Below are 16,707 nucleotides of genomic sequence, written 5' to 3' on the forward strand. Positions count from 1 at the left end.
CTTGAAGGAGCTGCAGAGACTGGAGTATCTGTCCATACGACCACAATAAGCCGTACACTCCATAGGGGAGGTGTTTATGGAAGAGTGGACTGAAAAAAAGCTTTTATACTTACACGCAAAAATTGGCAAACACAAAATGAGCCTTACAAAAGAAGTGTGAGACTGCACAAATGTATGGAAGAAGGTTCTGTGGTCAGATCAAACCAAAATTGAACTTTTTGGCCACCAAGGTAAACATTATGTCTGGAACCAAACCAACACAGCTTATGAACCCAAGAACACCATCCTCACAGTGAAACGTGGTGGCAGCAGAGACAGAAAATGGGTGGTGCGAAATACAGAGATATTTTTGAGCAAAACTTGTTTGTGTGTCTTTGCTTTGAACTGGGGCAAACATTTACCTTCCAACAAGACAATGACCCAAAGCATACTGCTAAAACAACACTCGAGTGGCTTAAGGGGAAACATGTAAATCTTCTGGAGCGGCCTAGTCAGAGCCCAGATCTTAATCCAACTGAGAATCTGTGGTCAGACTTGAGGATTGCTGTACACCAGAGGAAACCATCTAACTTGAAGGAACAGAAGTAGTTATGTCTTGAGGAATGGGCAAAAATCCCAGTAGCAAGATGTGGAAAGCTTGTAAGAGACTTATCCAAAGTGACTTGCAGCTGTAATTGCCGGAAAAGAAGGCCCTATAAAGTACCGGCTTTAGGGGGGTGAATAGTTATGCACACTGAAGTGTTTAGTTATTTTGTCCTATTTATTGCTTGCTTCACAATATAAAGAAAACCAAGTGTTCACGGTTGTAGGCATGTTCTCTACATGAACTGAGGCAAACCTTCAAATAAAAACTGAAAATGCAGGTTGTAAGGCAGCAAAATACAAAGAATGCCGAGGGAGGTGAAACCTTTCCACAAACCACTGTGTATAGATAATGCCAAACGCAGGTGTAATGATCCGGAGGGACGACGACGTGCCCGCTCTGTGCAGCCGGTAAGTTGCCTGCACTGTGCGAGGTTACTCACATTTAGGCTACTTTCACACTGGCGTCGGTACGGGGCCGTCGCACTGCGTCGGCCCGACGTACCAACGCAAACTGCAAACAAAAAGAACAAAGGGGTTACATGGAACGTTTTCTGTGCGTCGCGGCCGCCAAAAACATGACGCATCCGTCGCACGACGGATGCGACGTGTGGCAATACTTCGCTAATGCAAGTCTATGGAGAAAAAACACACCCTGCGGGCACATTTGCAGGATGCGTTTTTTCTCCAAAATTACGCATTGTGACGTACAGCAAACAACGCTAGTGTGAAAGTAGCCTTACTTTAAACATGGGTTTGTGTATAGGAGACTCCCTAGTGTAAGATATTTCCCTCCACCATGAATGGTAATAGGTTTTTGTGATAAAAACCTGGAAAAAAACACCCTTGACGGCCTCGCCTTAGGGATGCAGGGACCAGGCAGAGTTTGGTTTGCAGTTTTAATAGTTGTTCATACATCTGATATGTAGCAGGAAGAGGGTTTGGGGCCCTTTCCTTGCTTCTCCCCTGGGTGGCAAACTGAACGGGATCAGAATAGGGAAGGTTTGCAGGAGACGTATTTGTTGTATATAGTCTGATCATCCTTTCCGTTCTCTACAGAATGCTAAGCTTTGGTACCTGCACGCAGTTGGGAGGGTCTTCTACACAAGCCCCCCTCTATAATACTGATTCTCCTGCCTCAGGCACAGCCCTGCATCACGATTCCTGAGAAAAGTAAAGTGACTTGACACCACGGCCGACATCTTACATCCCCCGAAGCCATCCAGAAAAGGAGAGCGGAGACTTTCATACAGTGGGAGTGGCCGACCACCCTTCCACCACCATCTAGGCCCTCGATTTCCACCACGTTCTTCCTCCAGCCCCTTTATCCTACCAGAGTAGAGTCAGTCCAGGGCATCGGTTGCCCTCTCTATGGTCCGTTGCCACAAGCAGAATCCATTAGACGAGTCCGGATGTTGCGTTAAGTCATCAGCTCTCCTCAGGATAGAGAAACGAAACACATCCTAGTCCTCCTGGGAGTACAGTAGGAAGGGCGGGCACGCAAGGGAGAGCAAGGAGGGGACATTCGGCAGGGGCAGAACGGTATGACACACGGCGGGCGGGTGGCATAAAAGCCCTCCCTGGAGGAACAGCAGCAGATCAGCACATAGTGTCCGCACGGCCACAGGAAAGGTAATATGGGTACTGTAGATGCCACATGCTGGCACTGCTTAATGTTCACTTGCCCACCTACTGCAGGCTCAGAGAGCAGTCCGGCTCCGGCTCCTTCAGCTGTAGAGCCATGCGCTTGCCTTGATAACGGACCCCCATATCTTCACCCAAGAACAAGGCTGAGCCGACGCGACTGTATGTGAACTGCGAACAGAAACAGAGTCACTATTTTCAGTTTCTTTCCAGTGTCAAGGTCTCTGCTTGCTGTCACAAAGCATCTTATGAAATCATTTTGTGTAGCTCCCACCTGCTGGAAAGCCCACTTATAGGGGGTCTTACCGGATTCCGAGGCTGGCCGTAGCTTGTTCTCTTCCTCCAGATGTATCTCTTTCAGTGCAAAGATGGAAGTAGCTGCAGAGGTAAAAGAGCACAAATGTTGGTGCAGTCCGGGGTCCTGAGTGGCACACAGCCTCCACCTAGCCCACTGCTGCTGTGACACTCGAGGGAGATGTACTAGTGGCCATACTGACTGTCTGTAGGTTAGAGGGTCTCTGCGCTGGGGCAGATGGTGGTACTCACTGTCTGGCAGCTTATCAACCCGATCACCCAGTTCCTGGAAGTATACGTGTTTCATGGCTTCCTCTGCAGAGATCCTCTTCCTTCCTTGCAGCTGTGGAAATATGGAATCCGCACCAGTTATAGCAGTGGCCTGGAGCTGTCTGTTGGTTGTGACCCTACAATCCCCAGCATGCCCCGACAATAGCAAAAGTGTGTCACCTAAGGCACTGGAGCGTGTGACAGCCTGCAGCTTATCTGCAGCACTGGTTGTAGCAGTGGTCTGTAACTGAAGCTTTCTGGCAATAATGAAACTACAAATCCCAGCATGCCCGGAAAATCTACTATGCCAGCTATGATAGTGGTCTTAAATTTCAGCTTTGCCGGTACTTGTGAAACTAAGACCCCCAGCATCCCATGGCAGCTTTCAGCCAATCTGCAGCATCAACCATGGCAATAGTTTGTGACCTGAGGCTCTCTAGCGACTGTGGGACTACAACACCCAGCATGCCCTGGCTTCCACACTTACCTGAAGGAATTTGGAGAGAAGGTTGGCTCCATTGGTGTCCAGCCTGTGGAAGACAAGACGTTGATTTAGAGGAAACGGCGAGATTGGCAGCGGTCTGATGGCATAAACAGCCCGTACCTGGCAGCGTGTTTCTGGATGGGGTCCGGATAGTATTTAGGGTAGTTGTAGGATTTAAATTCTTCATTAGATAGGATCCCGGGCCACGTCTCTTCAGTAGGTGTACCTAAGCGGAGACATTGTACGAAAGCATGGGGAAAACCCTTTAGTCTGATAATACAGAACATCTGATAATCCAACAGATATCACACATATCTACGGTTACTGACGCACCTACAAATGCGCCAATAAGCCATTTCTATGGATTTTACCCCTCACCCCCCATCATCATTGTATCACGAGTCTTCAAGTCTGAGTTTTCATCATTACCGAGTATCCGAAAAATAAAGTGCAGCTGTTCTTCCACAGTGGATCCTGGGAAAAGTGGTCGCCCTGTGACCATCTCGTAAAAGATGCACCCGACGCCCCTAGAGGATACAGAGCAGATAACAGAGAGCAATAGTGAGAACCAGACTGTAAGATTTAGTGTCCAGGATAATATCGATCCCCCTTCCCTCCATATTCACAGCATGCAGCCGCATCTCCCTCCTTCCCATGTTACTTACCACATGTCGATCTGGGTGGAGTATTCTGTGGACCCCAGAAGAATATCTGGTGGTCTGTACCACAAAGTAACCACTTCATTGGAGTAGGTTTTTGTGGGGATAGATTTGGCTCGTGCCAGGCCTGCGGAAAGATACCACATCAGTTCACTTCACACGAAAATTGTAGGGGTGTGATGACACACGGGTGGAGGGGGTGGGGGGGTTTCCTCACCAAAGTCGGCGAGTTTCAGCTCCCCCTTTTCATTGATCAGTAAGTTCTGCGGCTTGAGGTCTCGGTGCAGGACCTTACGCCGGTGACAGTACGACAGTCCTCGAAGAAGCTGGAAAAGAAAAAGCTATGGAAAGAGGACACCGTTACTTCCAGCAAAAGTATAGCCATCACGAAAAGTGAAAATAAGCATACTGCCGTTTTGTGTATACAGCTCCTATGCTGACCTGTGTTTCCATAGTTACATAATACAAACAAATCTTGTGCAGTCTGATCATGCACTGATATCAGGTCACATGCTGCAGGGTATTGACCCCACAGTAAACTCCTGTGAGGCTTTTCCCCCACAAAAACGCTCTTGAACAAGGAATGTCATTGTGCGAGAGGGAAAGGGTTTAGACACAAGGACTGGGTGTATAACGTGGAGTGGAGGAAGGGAGAAGAGATACAGCTTTACAGGGAACACCCACCGAGCTCTGAACCTGCAGCTGCACAGAAAAAATGTCAGGAAGAAGAGCAACACACAAATTAGCCAGTCTGGGTGGAGCTTGGAGGCATGCTCCGCCCATCTGACATCTGTCTAGAGTTAATTAGCCTATGACTGCCACTTATATAACTGAGGTTGCCAAAGTCAGCAAAGATTGGATAAGAGGCCATCAAGCTCACCTTGACGTTGTGAAGGTTTATTAAATTCCCACAATCGTCCAGATACTGTTTTAAATCTTTGTCCTGATTGGAGAAAAAAAAAAAAAAAATATAATCATATATCATTATAGAAGACTACATGGTGGCCCGATTCTAACGCATCGGGTATTCTAGAATATGTATTTATGTATCTATGTAGCAGCCACATAGTATATAGCACAGGCCACGTAGTATATAGGAGCCATGTAGTATATAGACAAATACTACGTGACCTGTGCTATATACTATGTGGCTGCTATATACATACATATTGTAGAATACCCGATGCGTTAATACAGGCCACGCAATATATAACAGTGGCCACGCAGTATATAACACAGCCCACGCAGTATATAACAGGCGACGTAGTAAATAACACAGGCCACGCAGTATATAACACTTGCCACGCAGTATATAGCAGCCACGTAGTATATAACACTACCCACGCAGTATATAGCACAGCCCACGGAGTATATCACACAGCCCACATCTATATACATAATTGTCTAAGGGTCACTTCCGTCTGTCCTTCTGTCACGGTTATTCGTTCGCTGATTGGTCTCGGCAGCTGCCCGTCATTGCTGCCGCAACCAATCAGCGACGCGCACAGTCCGGAAGAAAATGGCCGCTCCTTACTCCCCGCACTGACTGCCCGGCCAACGCATACACAGGGTTAATGCCCGCGGTAATGGACCGCGTTATACCATGGGTAACGCACTCCATTGCCGCCGCTATTAACCCTGTGTGACCAAGTTTTTTTACTATTGACGCGGCCTATGCAACGCCAATAGTAAAAACATCTAACGTTAAAAATAATAATAAAAAAAAAAAAAAAGATTATATACTCACCTACGCCGCCTTTCCCGCTCCTCGCGATACAACCGCCACGTTCCGTTGGCACAGATCGTCTGGCAGAAGGACCTGCCGTGACCTCATGGTCATGTGACCGCGACGTCATCATAGGCCCTGCGCGCCTGCGCGAGCAGGCTGGGACCGGAAGCTGTCGCCTGTACCTCGCACAGGCAAAAGAACTACAAGGGACCCTCGGATCGGAAGGTGAGTATGTTTATTTTTTATTTTTTAACCGGTGACATACGTGGCTGGGCAATATACTACGTGGCTGGGCAATATACTACGTGGCTGGGCAATATACTACGTGGCTCTGTGCTGTATACTACGTGGCTGGGCAATATACTACGTGACTGGGCAATATACTACGTGACTGGGCAATATACTACGTGACTGGGCAATATACTACGTGACTGGGCAATATACTACATAGCTGGGCAATATACTACGTGACTGGGCAATATACTACGTGACTGGGCAATATACTACATAGCTGGGCAATATACTACGTGACTGGGCAATATACTACGTGACTGGGCAATATACTACATGACTGGGCAATATACTACGTGGCTGCGTGGACATGCATATTCTAGAATACCCAATGCGTTAGAATCGGGCAACCATCTAGTAGTATATAACACTGGCTATGTAGTATATAGCAGCCACGCGGTATCTAACACAGCCCACGTAGTAAACAGCAGTGTGGGCACCATATCCCTGTTAAAAAAATTATTAAAATAAAAAATAGCTATATACTCACCCCTGGGATCCACCGAAGCTCCGGAGATACGCGCGCGGCTGCCGCCATCTTCCGTTCCCAAGATGCATTGCGAAATTACCCAGATGACTTAGCGGTCTCGCGAGACCGCTAAGTCTTCTGGGTAATTTTGCAATGCATCGCTGGGAACGGAAGATGGCGGCAGGCGCGTGCGGCTCGCCGGACTACGGAGGGTGAGAATAGCAGGTTTTTTGCAGCATCAATAGTAAAAAGTTGGGGACACACAGGGTTAATAGCAGCGGTTACGGAGTACGTTACCCACGGCATAACGCGGTCTGTTACCGCCGGCATTAACCCTGTGTGAGCGGCGACTGGAGGGGAGCATGCGGGCGCCGGGCACTGACTGCGGGGAGTAAGGAGCGGCCATTTTCTTCCGGACTGTGCCCGTTGCTGATTGGTCGTGGCTGTTTTGCCGCGACCAATCAGCAACTTGGATTTCCATGACAGACAGAGGCCGCGACCAACGAATATCCGTGACAGAAAGACAGACAGACGGAAGTGACCCATAGACAATTATATAGTAGATGACTCAGTGTGTAGTCTGCAAAAATCTTAATTACTGCAATGCATCTAAACTAAAAAAGAAAAAAAAAAAACAACTCTGAAAATTGTATAATACATGTAGAAAAAAGGATGAGCTGAGGAAGCCTCAAAGGGAACACCCACTGAGCTCTGAACCTGCAGCTGCGCAAGCAAAATGTCAGCGCAAGCATGCTGGAAAAGTAAGCACTAAGCAGAAACGATCCACTGTGTTCATACAGCTGTCTACCAAGAATATACACTCGATTTACAAAAACGTGTCCCCTCTTCCCCCAACTCACCAGATACTCAAAGACGAGAGTCAGGGTCCTCTCAGTGTGGATAATATCGTGCAGAGTTACAATATTTGCATGTTTCAAGTCCTTCAAAAGGGAAACTAATATGAGAAAAAAAATCAGTCAGCAATGATGGACAGTCCATGAGACATCACAGCTTTGCCCTTTCTACTAGCATCATTGGAAGGTGATGCCTAGAGAAGAAGCTCCTGTACCCTAATACAAAACCTGCTATTGTGCCCCCATGATTAAAGTTATTCAGAAGGGAAACTAAGATGAGAAGGTCAGCAATGACAGAAAACCAGAGGTCATCGGTGCTCTGCCCCTTTCACTAGCATCATTGGAGGGTGATGCTCAGAGAAGAAGCTCCTGCACCCTTATACAAAATCTGCAATTGTGCCCCCTTGATTAAAGTTATTCAGAAGGGAAACTAAGATGAGAGAGATCAGTCAGCAATGATGGAAAAACCAGAGGTCATCGGTGCTCTGCCCCTTTTATTAGCATCATTGGAGGGTGATGCCTAGAGGAGAAGCTCGTGTAACCCAATACAAATCACGTCATGGGGCCCCCATGTTTAAAGCTGTTCAGAAGAGAAAATAAAATGAGAGCTCAATCACCAAGAAGTAAAGTCAGTGAGATGTCAGAGCCCTGCCCCTTTTATCAATGGAGGGTGGAGCCCAGAGAACAAGCTCCTTGCACCCCAAAACAACATCTGTAACAGGGGGTCTTATGTAGCAAAGGTGCTTTCAGATCCTTGAGACACGAGGGCCCGGAAGCAACGGCTACCCATAAAGCTTTGCATCTGATGACATCATCATGTCTCTCATCAAGCGCACTCTCGTTTTAAAGAGTTCTACGTATTGGACGAATGAAGAGACCACCCCTCTTAGACAGAAATAATCTTTTAGCCGCCCCACCCAATAGTTACCCCTGGAAACATGGTTGGAGCCCAATATTAGTGCTGTCATGAGTATCTATGGCTCTGTCCTTGATACCTACCTTCCCGAATGGCTGTACATGGTGCACCTTCTTCATGCTCCAGGCGAATCTCTTTAAGAGCCACCAGGTTCTCCGTCAGCTTACTCCGGCCCTTGTAAACAGTGGCATACGTACCCTGAGAAAGAAGGAAAATGGGGCGTAAATAAAGGGACAACGTCCCCTATGTCTCCTCCCATATCGCTAAGGTTAAAGAATCATCTAGGAGTACAAAAACAGTGCCACTCCTATCCTCAGGTAGCTTGTGGTACTGCAGGTTAGCTCCCATTAAAGCGAATAGAATTGTGCTGCAATACCAGACAGCCCTTTAAATCCACACCCTGCCCATTGCTCGGAGTTATCACCAGTACAGACCAGTTTGCTCACCTCTCCCAGTTTGTCTAATTTGACATAGGTTTCCAACTTCCCAAAACCAATCTCCGACTGCGAAAGAAGACATTGACAGACCAAAGAGTCAGTATTGGGGGGCTACAATTATTGGGGGAAGGTGCGAGGCTCCACAGTTACTCACCAGAGATACTCTCCTCAGTCGTCTGCTCAAAGGTTTATCAAACGGGGGGCTACTCAGGGCCAGTTTCTCAAGGTAGCCCTCAGGAAGACGGATATCGGCCGGGAGGGACAGGCGCTTATTTACATCCTGGGGGAAGAATGACACAAAGACTTAAAAGGGTCCTCGGCTACGACCAAATGTGGCTACAAAGGCTGAAGTCGGGATGTGCTACAACTTCCTAATACATGATTGCCTAGGAGGGCATGTAATAAGAATCCCAGATCCGTCAACAGCAGCTTTTCCACAGTTTTCAAGTTGAAACAATATTTATTCTTTTAGGTTACAGAGGAAAACTATTCCCAAATTCCCATCCCTCATTTTTCCAAAGCACCCCCAGAATTAGTGCAAATGTAGACCTAATACACAAATGTCCAGGAGGGCATTTAATAATTCCTTATTCAGCAACTTATTGACAGTTTCCAAGTCCAATTTTTTTTTTTTGGTTACACTTGGTGAATTTACCCAAATTCACAAATCTCTTTTTACAAGACACCCTTAGATTAGGAGCCAATGTAAAACGTTGTAATACATGATTGTCCGGGAGGGCATGTAGTAAAAATATCAGATCAGTCAACAGCAACGTGTTGACAGATTAAAAATAGAAACAATTGAACTAGGTAAATTTCCTCAAATGTGTAGCTTTGTTTTCACAAGACACCCAGAATTAGAGCCAATATAGACCTTCCTAATATTTCCAGATCCATCAACAGCAATTCGTTGACAGTTGTTAAGTACAAACTTTTTTTTTTGGTTTACTCCAAGTGAATTATTCCAAATTTGCATATCTCTTTAAGACATGCATAGAATAGAAGCCAATCCAGAACTTTCTAATTCACGATTATCTGGAAGTGCATGTACTAAGAATATCAGATCCGTTAACAGCAACTTGTTGACAGTTTCCAACTAGAAATAATTACACTAAGTCAATTTTCCCAAATTCACATATTTCATTTTTTACCAGACACCCCAAGAATTAGAGCCAATGTGGATTAGTAAGTTCCGCTACAGACCTGTAAGGGCGGCCATATTGGCTGGCGACCAAACGTCTAATTAACAAGGATGATGAGAAGTCCAGGACAGAACGTTTTACCTCGGTGGATATTTTCCGTGCGACGTTGTTCCTCATCCTGACCCGGACTGGTGACTGAACTTCATCAGAAGAGCCGGACGCCTGATCGCTCTCCCCATCGGAGCCCATTTTCAGGTCTTCATGTACAATCTCTAGACAAAGGGAACAGGTTTGTCACACACGAGGAGTTGGACACATGACAAACTACCACCCAAAAGTTAAAAGGATGACTTTTGAGGAAAGGAATCCACGCTATTATATTTAAAACTGGAGTTCCCCTTTAAATCTGGTGCTGAGGTCAGGGAAATTGGTTATTGTTTCAGAGGCTCTGGAATGATGACAGCAGTCACAAAGCAAGAGGAAGGATGAATGCAAAGAAAACCATGTGGGCGATGCATTACGTTATGATGGCAGCAGAGTGCGATGCAATGGTAACGACACTGCAGAGAGTGTAGTGTAAGCCCAAGGATGATGCCACAGAGGACGAGGGGCAAAGGTTAGTCAGCAAAAACAGCAGGCAACTAATGCCGAGTAGAGGAGCAGAGGAAAGTAGCACAAAACAGCACAGCAGGGGGGATGGAAATGAATACTCCGAGATCAGTCAACAGCTCCTTGCTGACGGTTTCTAAACAGCAAGACGCTTTTATTTAGTTCCTGTTCAGTCTTCCGTCAATACCAATATGGTTGCTGCGAGCAATGGCATCTCTGCCCACAACGGCAGGCAGCAGCCATATTGTACTAGAAGATATTTCCACTAGGAGAGAGGATTCACACCGACGGGTACATGCACGAGACGCACCCCTAATACCCGACTACCCCCACATCACACCCAAAGGCTCCTAGGACCTGAGACAGGAGGAGCTGGAATTCACATTACACATGGCCAAATGTGGCTACAAAAACTGAAAGCGGGCTCTGGCACAACTGTATAATACACAACTGTCCAGGAGGACCATGTAATACGAATCCCAGATCTATCAACAGCAACTTGTTGACAGTTACCAAGTAGAAATAATATTTTTTTGCTCTGTTATATGTTGTATATCAAACTCACCACCAGAGGGCAGAAATATAGGATTCAAATGACCCTTAACCAGCAGCCACGTTGGCTATAACACCAGAGCCTTGTGGACTCCCTCCATCCCCGACGCCTCTTCTGACTGGTAGAGCGTCACACCACAATGATGATGATGATGCACTGGGACTAGGTGACTTGCTGGCAGATAAGGGGCAGATCACAGGGCTCTGGTCCAGTGATCATAGACCACCGATTGGCCACTCGGTCCTGAGTATCTTTTTGCTCAACTCTACTGATTATACTGATACATTGCAGCAAACACTCTGCTGTATGAACTAAGAAATAGGCTTAAATCCTCTGGATGTAAACTAGACTGTTCCTTGCAAATCCCTTCGACCTCCGCTGATACATTGTGTCTCCATGTGTTCAGCTCACAGAGGATTGATAACACTGTAACAAACACTCAGCTGTGAGAGGCATTACAAAAAGTAATTCATTGACAGGAAGCAGAGGTATTGAGTATTGTGAGGATCTCTGCAGAGAAGGACACACAGCGGGGTGTGCGCTCACAGGCCTGGTGTGGCGGCTTTGCACGCTCGGGCTGCTGGTGCACACACACGTACCTAGTCGGCTGCTCCGGTTCAGGTAAGAGCTGAGGCTCCGGCAGACGGCACTGTGCGGCCGGGGGATGGGCGGCTTTTGGAAGGAGCTGGCGGTGTAGTGGTGCAGGAAGGATTGCATGCTGTGGGACGAAAGGCTTCTCCCATTTCGGACGATGGGCTCTGAGGGAGGAGGGTCAGGATAACAGGTAGGGTGAAAGGCAGGGCAAGAATGGGGCAGAATGGGCAGAGATCCAGAATAAGAACCACAGGAGGATGGAAAAGAGGCAGACAGGAAATATGGAAACCAAAAGGAAGCATGGATGATGGCAAGGAAGCCATGGCGAAAGGAACAAAATGGGGGGAAAAAAAGACAGAAATGACAAATTCAGGGGGGAAGGTGCCGGAGAAGAAGGGAAAAGACAGCAAGGGAAGAATAAATTAACGTAAAAAAGGAAAATAAATCATACAGATTCAACAAAAAGGAACAAAAAGTAAAAAGGCCAAAAAGAAAATCCCCAGATTTCAACCCAAAAACCAGCAGCATGCAAAGCAGGCACTCACCAGCAAGGCTTCCAGTAAGAAATGGGTGAAATCTACCACCAGGAGGCGCAGACCCTCACCTACCTGGCGCCAGCTTTATTACTTGGCCTCCTGCCTAATGGGTTGATAACATCCTATAGGGCTTCCTACTGACCCTCAGTCTCCACTGCAGCAATGATGAGGCAGAGAGAGACCACAGGGGTCCCAAACCTTTCCAAGGTCAAGATGCCTGAAGGACGACCTTCAGAGGTACCAACACTACCACTACCTCTGCTTGTGGTGGAGTATTAGGACCTGTTGTCCCATGAAATAAACCTGTAACTGGGCTCTACCCCAATGTACAGAACTACAAAAGTCCAAAGAAGAATGTTCTCAAGGTCAACCAGGGCGTCCTGCATGTGTAACACTGGTGGGGTTCTCACCTAGAACATAGATGAACCTTTATGACGCATCCTGAGATATTACGGGACCATTGGCTCCACAGCCTGATCACACACCACCCCTTCCTATCAAACTTTCACCAAAAATGGTTTCTAAGGTCTTCACCAAACATCTTGATTGATGGTGGATATAAGCACACCAATACAAAACAAAACACAAGATGTCATCTACCACACTCACCTGCGTATTCTCACCCATCAAGTCCATCCTTTCCTCCATGATCCTTAGTGGAGGAGGTGGAGACTTACCATTATCACTGCTCCCATTGTCTTCCATAGTGATCTGCTCGGAGTGGTCTCCAGGGCTTTTTTCTGTGGTCCTTCCACCCCGAAGGGTCATGGAAAGCTGCCTCTTGATTTTCTTCATCCGGTCCATGGCTGTCAGCTGAAAGTGGAGAATATAGGTTATCTACTACTTTGTGGTCCTTCAGAACATATTTGGTGGAAGACACGAGCATCACTAACGGTCACAAGGTGCTTATACCAGACATTTAGTCAGAACGTCCAAGAAAGGAAGCTCTTGAATTGTAGACCATCTTTAAACTTGGAGACATTTGACCAGCAATGTTAATAACATTTCTGATGGTGATGGATGTTCTGCCATGTTGCCCTGGAAATTCTTGGTATGACAAGAACTAGAACGTCTAAGCAGGAGGTCAAAACCAGACAGACCCTCAGATAATCACTCAGCAGAAACTCTAAGGCCACCATAACTCTTGTAGGGGTTGGTTATTGAGCTCAGACTTGGGATTGGTAGCAGCTGGGTCAGTCAGGATCCTCCACTGCAGCCATATTCACCCACACTCCTGTAGAAGTGAACGGGAGTAGCCCTGACTCGGTTGTGATCCCTACTCACTTCTATAGGGTAGGACTGGCCCTGGTGTTGGTGCAATTGGTGGAGCGCTGTGATTTACTCCTTGTTTTCTCTATGGATATGACTGGCAGGGGATCGAGCGGAGGAGTTGCGCCTTCGTATTAGCTCCTAAGCCATATGTTCTGCTGCAATCAGATCTTTATTTCTGCATTTTTAATGAATTGTTATAATCTGCTGACAAGAAGCAGCATCAGACCATTCGCAAGCAATATACCGCTATGGAGAAGGGAGCAGGGCAGGGTGATCTGGAAATGCAGGGCGATGGTAGGGGACATGATGTACGTCAGGATATATATTTTGATGAGTAATTAAACGCTTGGGAAATTTTTTATATGTTGTAGGCCCTTTATTTCTGTGCAGATTGATGGGGGTCCGGGTCCTGAGATCCACGCTGATCACCCAAAAGACCTCTTAGAAGTGCACAGCTCCGAAGGCAGGAGGGCACAGAGTTCCCACTGAGTCCGTACTACGCTCAGCGCCCTCCTGCCTGGAGCTGCACCCTTCGAAGGGGTCTCAGAACCTGGACCCCCATCGATCTGCTCGGAATTAAAGGGCCTACAAAACTCTGCAGAAGAATACTCTACATCAGTCAGGGGGATAGTGAAGAGACAGTAACACTATCATATACATCCACATGCTATTCAGTGGAGTGCAACTTACTGCTCCCAGTTATCAGCCACTTCAGACTGTATGACTGACAGTCAGTCCCCCGATGCACCTGCTTCTTTTAAAAGCTCTATTATGGAATTGCCTTTTAAGCAATCCTCATATATTCTATAAAAGGGGTTGTCCCATTGTGAATATCTGTTTTTACCATAGGGCAGGACTATTTACTGAGGATCCGAGTGGCAACTTTTCTTTAAATATCAGGTTGCCCAACAGGACAACGCTTTAAAGGGAGCCTGTCCTAATATGCTATGACAAGATGGATCAGCCCCGGGGTCTCTGCTGTTCCCCCGTGTCAGGCAGGGATCAGCCCCGGGGTCTCTGCTATTCCTCTCTATCCGGCAGGGATCAGCCCCGGGTCTCTGCTGTTCCTCTCTATCCGGCAGGGATCAGCCCCGGGTCTCTGCTGTTCCTCTCTATCCGGCAGGGATCAGCCCCGGGGTCTCTGCTGTTCCTCTCTATCCGGCAGGGATCAGCCCCGGGTCTCTGCTGTTCCTCTCTATCCGGCAGGGATCAGCCCCGGGTCTCTGCTGTTCCTCTCTATCCGGCAGGGATCAGCCCCGGGTCTCTGCTGTTCCTCTCTATCCGGCAGGGATCAGCCCCGGGTCTCTGCTGTTCCTCTCTATCCGGCAGGGATCAGCCCCGGGGTCTCTGCTATTCCTCTCTATCCGGCAGGGATCAGCCCCGGGTCTCTGCTGTTCCTCTCTATCCGGCAGGGATCAGCCCCGGGTCTCTGCTGTTCCTCTCTATCCGGCAGGGATCAGCCCCGGGTCTCTGCTGTTCCTCTCTATCCGGCAGGGATCAGCCCCGGGGTCTCTGCTATTCCTCTCTATCCGGCAGGGATCAGCCCCGGGGTCTCTGCTGTTCCTCTCTATCCGGCAGGGATCAGCCCCGGGTCTCTGCTGTTCCTCTCTATCCGGCAGGGATCAGCCCCGGGTCTCTGCTGTTCCTCTCTATCCGGCAGGGATCAGCCCCGGGTCTCTGCTGTTCCTCTCTATCCGGCAGGGATCAGCCCCGGGTCTCTGCTGTTCCTCTCTATCCGGCAGGGATCAGCCCCGGGTCTCTGCTGTTCCTCTCTATCCGGCAGGGATCAGCCCCGGGTCTCTGCTGTTCCTCTCTATCCGGCAGGGATCAGCCCCGGGGTCTCTGCTATTCCTCTCTATCCGGCAGGGATCAGCCCCGGGTCTCTGCTGTTCCTCTCGATCCGGCAGGGATCAGCCCCGGGTCTCTGCTGTTCCTCTCTATCCGGCAGGGATCAGCCCCGGGGTCTCTGCTATTCCTCTCTATCCGGCAGGGATCAGCCCCGGGTCTCTGCTGTTCCTCTCTATCCGGCAGGGATCAGCCCCGGGTCTCTGCTGTTCCTCTCTATCCGGCAGGGATCAGCCCCGGGTCTCTGCTGTTCCTCTCTATCCGGCAGGGATCAGCCCCGGGTCTCTGCTATTCCTGTATCCACCATCCTAATCCCCAGCTCTCCTGCAATCCTTCCCCCACAATGCACTGCTCTTGTTGTTTGCTGAGAATGACTGCAGCGCGACCCCCGGCCCACCCTAGTGCCTGCAGCCCGCGGACCCGGCTCACCATGAGTCTGGAGGGCAGAAAGTCACCGGCATGAAGCAGCAGTCACTGACATGGAGCAGGCCCGGCCAGGTCCCTGTAATCCTCGGCCATTGTTCCCGTGCAGTCCTCCCCCTCCTGCTGCCTCCTCCTGTCCATCTCTCCTCCTCCTCCTCTCTCCTCCTCTTCCTGTGCCCACTCCAGCTGCCAAATCCAGGACCACCCACTGACACAATGTCACCAGCTCAATGTGTGACAGTCTGCGGGCCATGACAGGAAGAGCAAGCGATGCAATCTGCTGTACATGTACTCACCCCTGATACACTGTACCGAACCTTATACAGTGTAATAACCTGTATACAGTGCAATCTGCTGTACACATGTACTCACCCCTGATACACTGTACCGAACCTTATACAGTGTAATAACCTGTATACAGTGCAATCTGCTGTACACATGTACTCACCCCTGATACACTGTACCGAACCTTATACAGTGTAATAACCTGTATACAGTGCAATCTGCTGTACATGTACTCACCCCTGATACACTGTACCGAACCTTATACAGTGTAATAACCTGTATACAGTGCAATCTGCTGTACACGTACTCACCCCTGATACACTGTACCGAACCTTATACAGTGTAATAACCTGTATACAGTGCAATCTGCTGTACACATGTACTCACCCCCGATACACTGTACCGAACCTTATACAGTGTAATAACCTGTATACAGTGCAATCTGCTGTACACATGTACTCACCCCTGATACACTGTACCGAACCTTATACAGTGTAATAATCTGTATACAGTGCAATCTGCTGTACACATGTACTCACCCCTGATACACTGTACCGAACCTTATACAGTGTAATAACCTGTATACAGTGCAATCTGCTGTACACATGTACTCACCCCTGATACACTGTACCGAACCTTATACAGTGTAATAACCTGTATACAGTGCAATCTGCTGTACACATGTACTCACCCCTGATACACTGTACCGAACCTTATACAGTGTAATAACCTGTATACAGTGCAATCTGCTGTACATGTACTCACCCCTGATACACTGTACCGAACCTTATACAGTGTAATAACCTGTATACAGTGCAA

The 16,707-nt window shown here is 48.1% G+C and overlaps 1 protein-coding gene across 3 annotated transcripts; it reads right to left on the bottom strand.

The window, feature by feature from the left end:
- Window positions 1-1,467: 1,467 nt before the first annotated feature.
- CDK16 (cyclin dependent kinase 16) lies at window positions 1,468-15,774 on the bottom strand. 3 transcript variants are annotated; one of them, XM_069747825.1, is made up of 17 exons: window positions 15,610-15,765; window positions 12,741-12,876; window positions 11,533-11,691; window positions 9,913-10,043; window positions 8,784-8,909; window positions 8,639-8,695; window positions 8,276-8,390; window positions 7,283-7,377; window positions 4,814-4,876; window positions 4,151-4,274; window positions 3,940-4,060; window positions 3,704-3,801; window positions 3,395-3,500; window positions 3,278-3,320; window positions 2,773-2,863; window positions 2,533-2,604; window positions 1,468-2,397 (listed from the first exon to the last, which is right to left on the bottom strand). In XM_069747825.1, exons 1-17 carry the CDS (start codon window positions 15,610-15,612, stop codon window positions 2,357-2,359), a joined length of 1,581 nt encoding a protein of 526 aa, XP_069603926.1. In that variant the 5' UTR covers window positions 15,613-15,765; the 3' UTR covers window positions 1,468-2,356. The 3 variants fall into 3 exon arrangements, with proteins under 3 accessions (XP_069603926.1, XP_069603927.1, XP_069603928.1); XM_069747826.1 differs by lacking the exon at window positions 11,533-11,691 and having other exon boundaries at window positions 15,610-15,774; XM_069747827.1 differs by lacking the exon at window positions 15,610-15,765.
- Between the last annotated feature and the right edge of the window lie 933 nt (window positions 15,775-16,707).

Source organism: Ranitomeya imitator, chromosome 2, assembly GCF_032444005.1.
Source record: "Ranitomeya imitator isolate aRanImi1 chromosome 2, aRanImi1.pri, whole genome shotgun sequence".
In the NCBI taxonomy this organism is placed as follows: Eukaryota; Metazoa; Chordata; class Amphibia; order Anura; family Dendrobatidae; genus Ranitomeya; species Ranitomeya imitator.

Bases quoted from the DNA above. Each gene is read 5' to 3' on its own strand.
- CDK16 (XM_069747825.1), bottom strand. The intron at 4,877-7,282 runs GTGAGTTGGGGG...TTCTCCAATCAG, and splicing joins CTCTCGTCTTTGAGTATCTG to GACAAAGATTTAAAACAGTA. The intron at 3,802-3,939 runs GTAAGTAACATG...TGTATCCTCTAG, and splicing joins TCCACCCAGATCGACATGTG to GGGCGTCGGGTGCATCTTTT.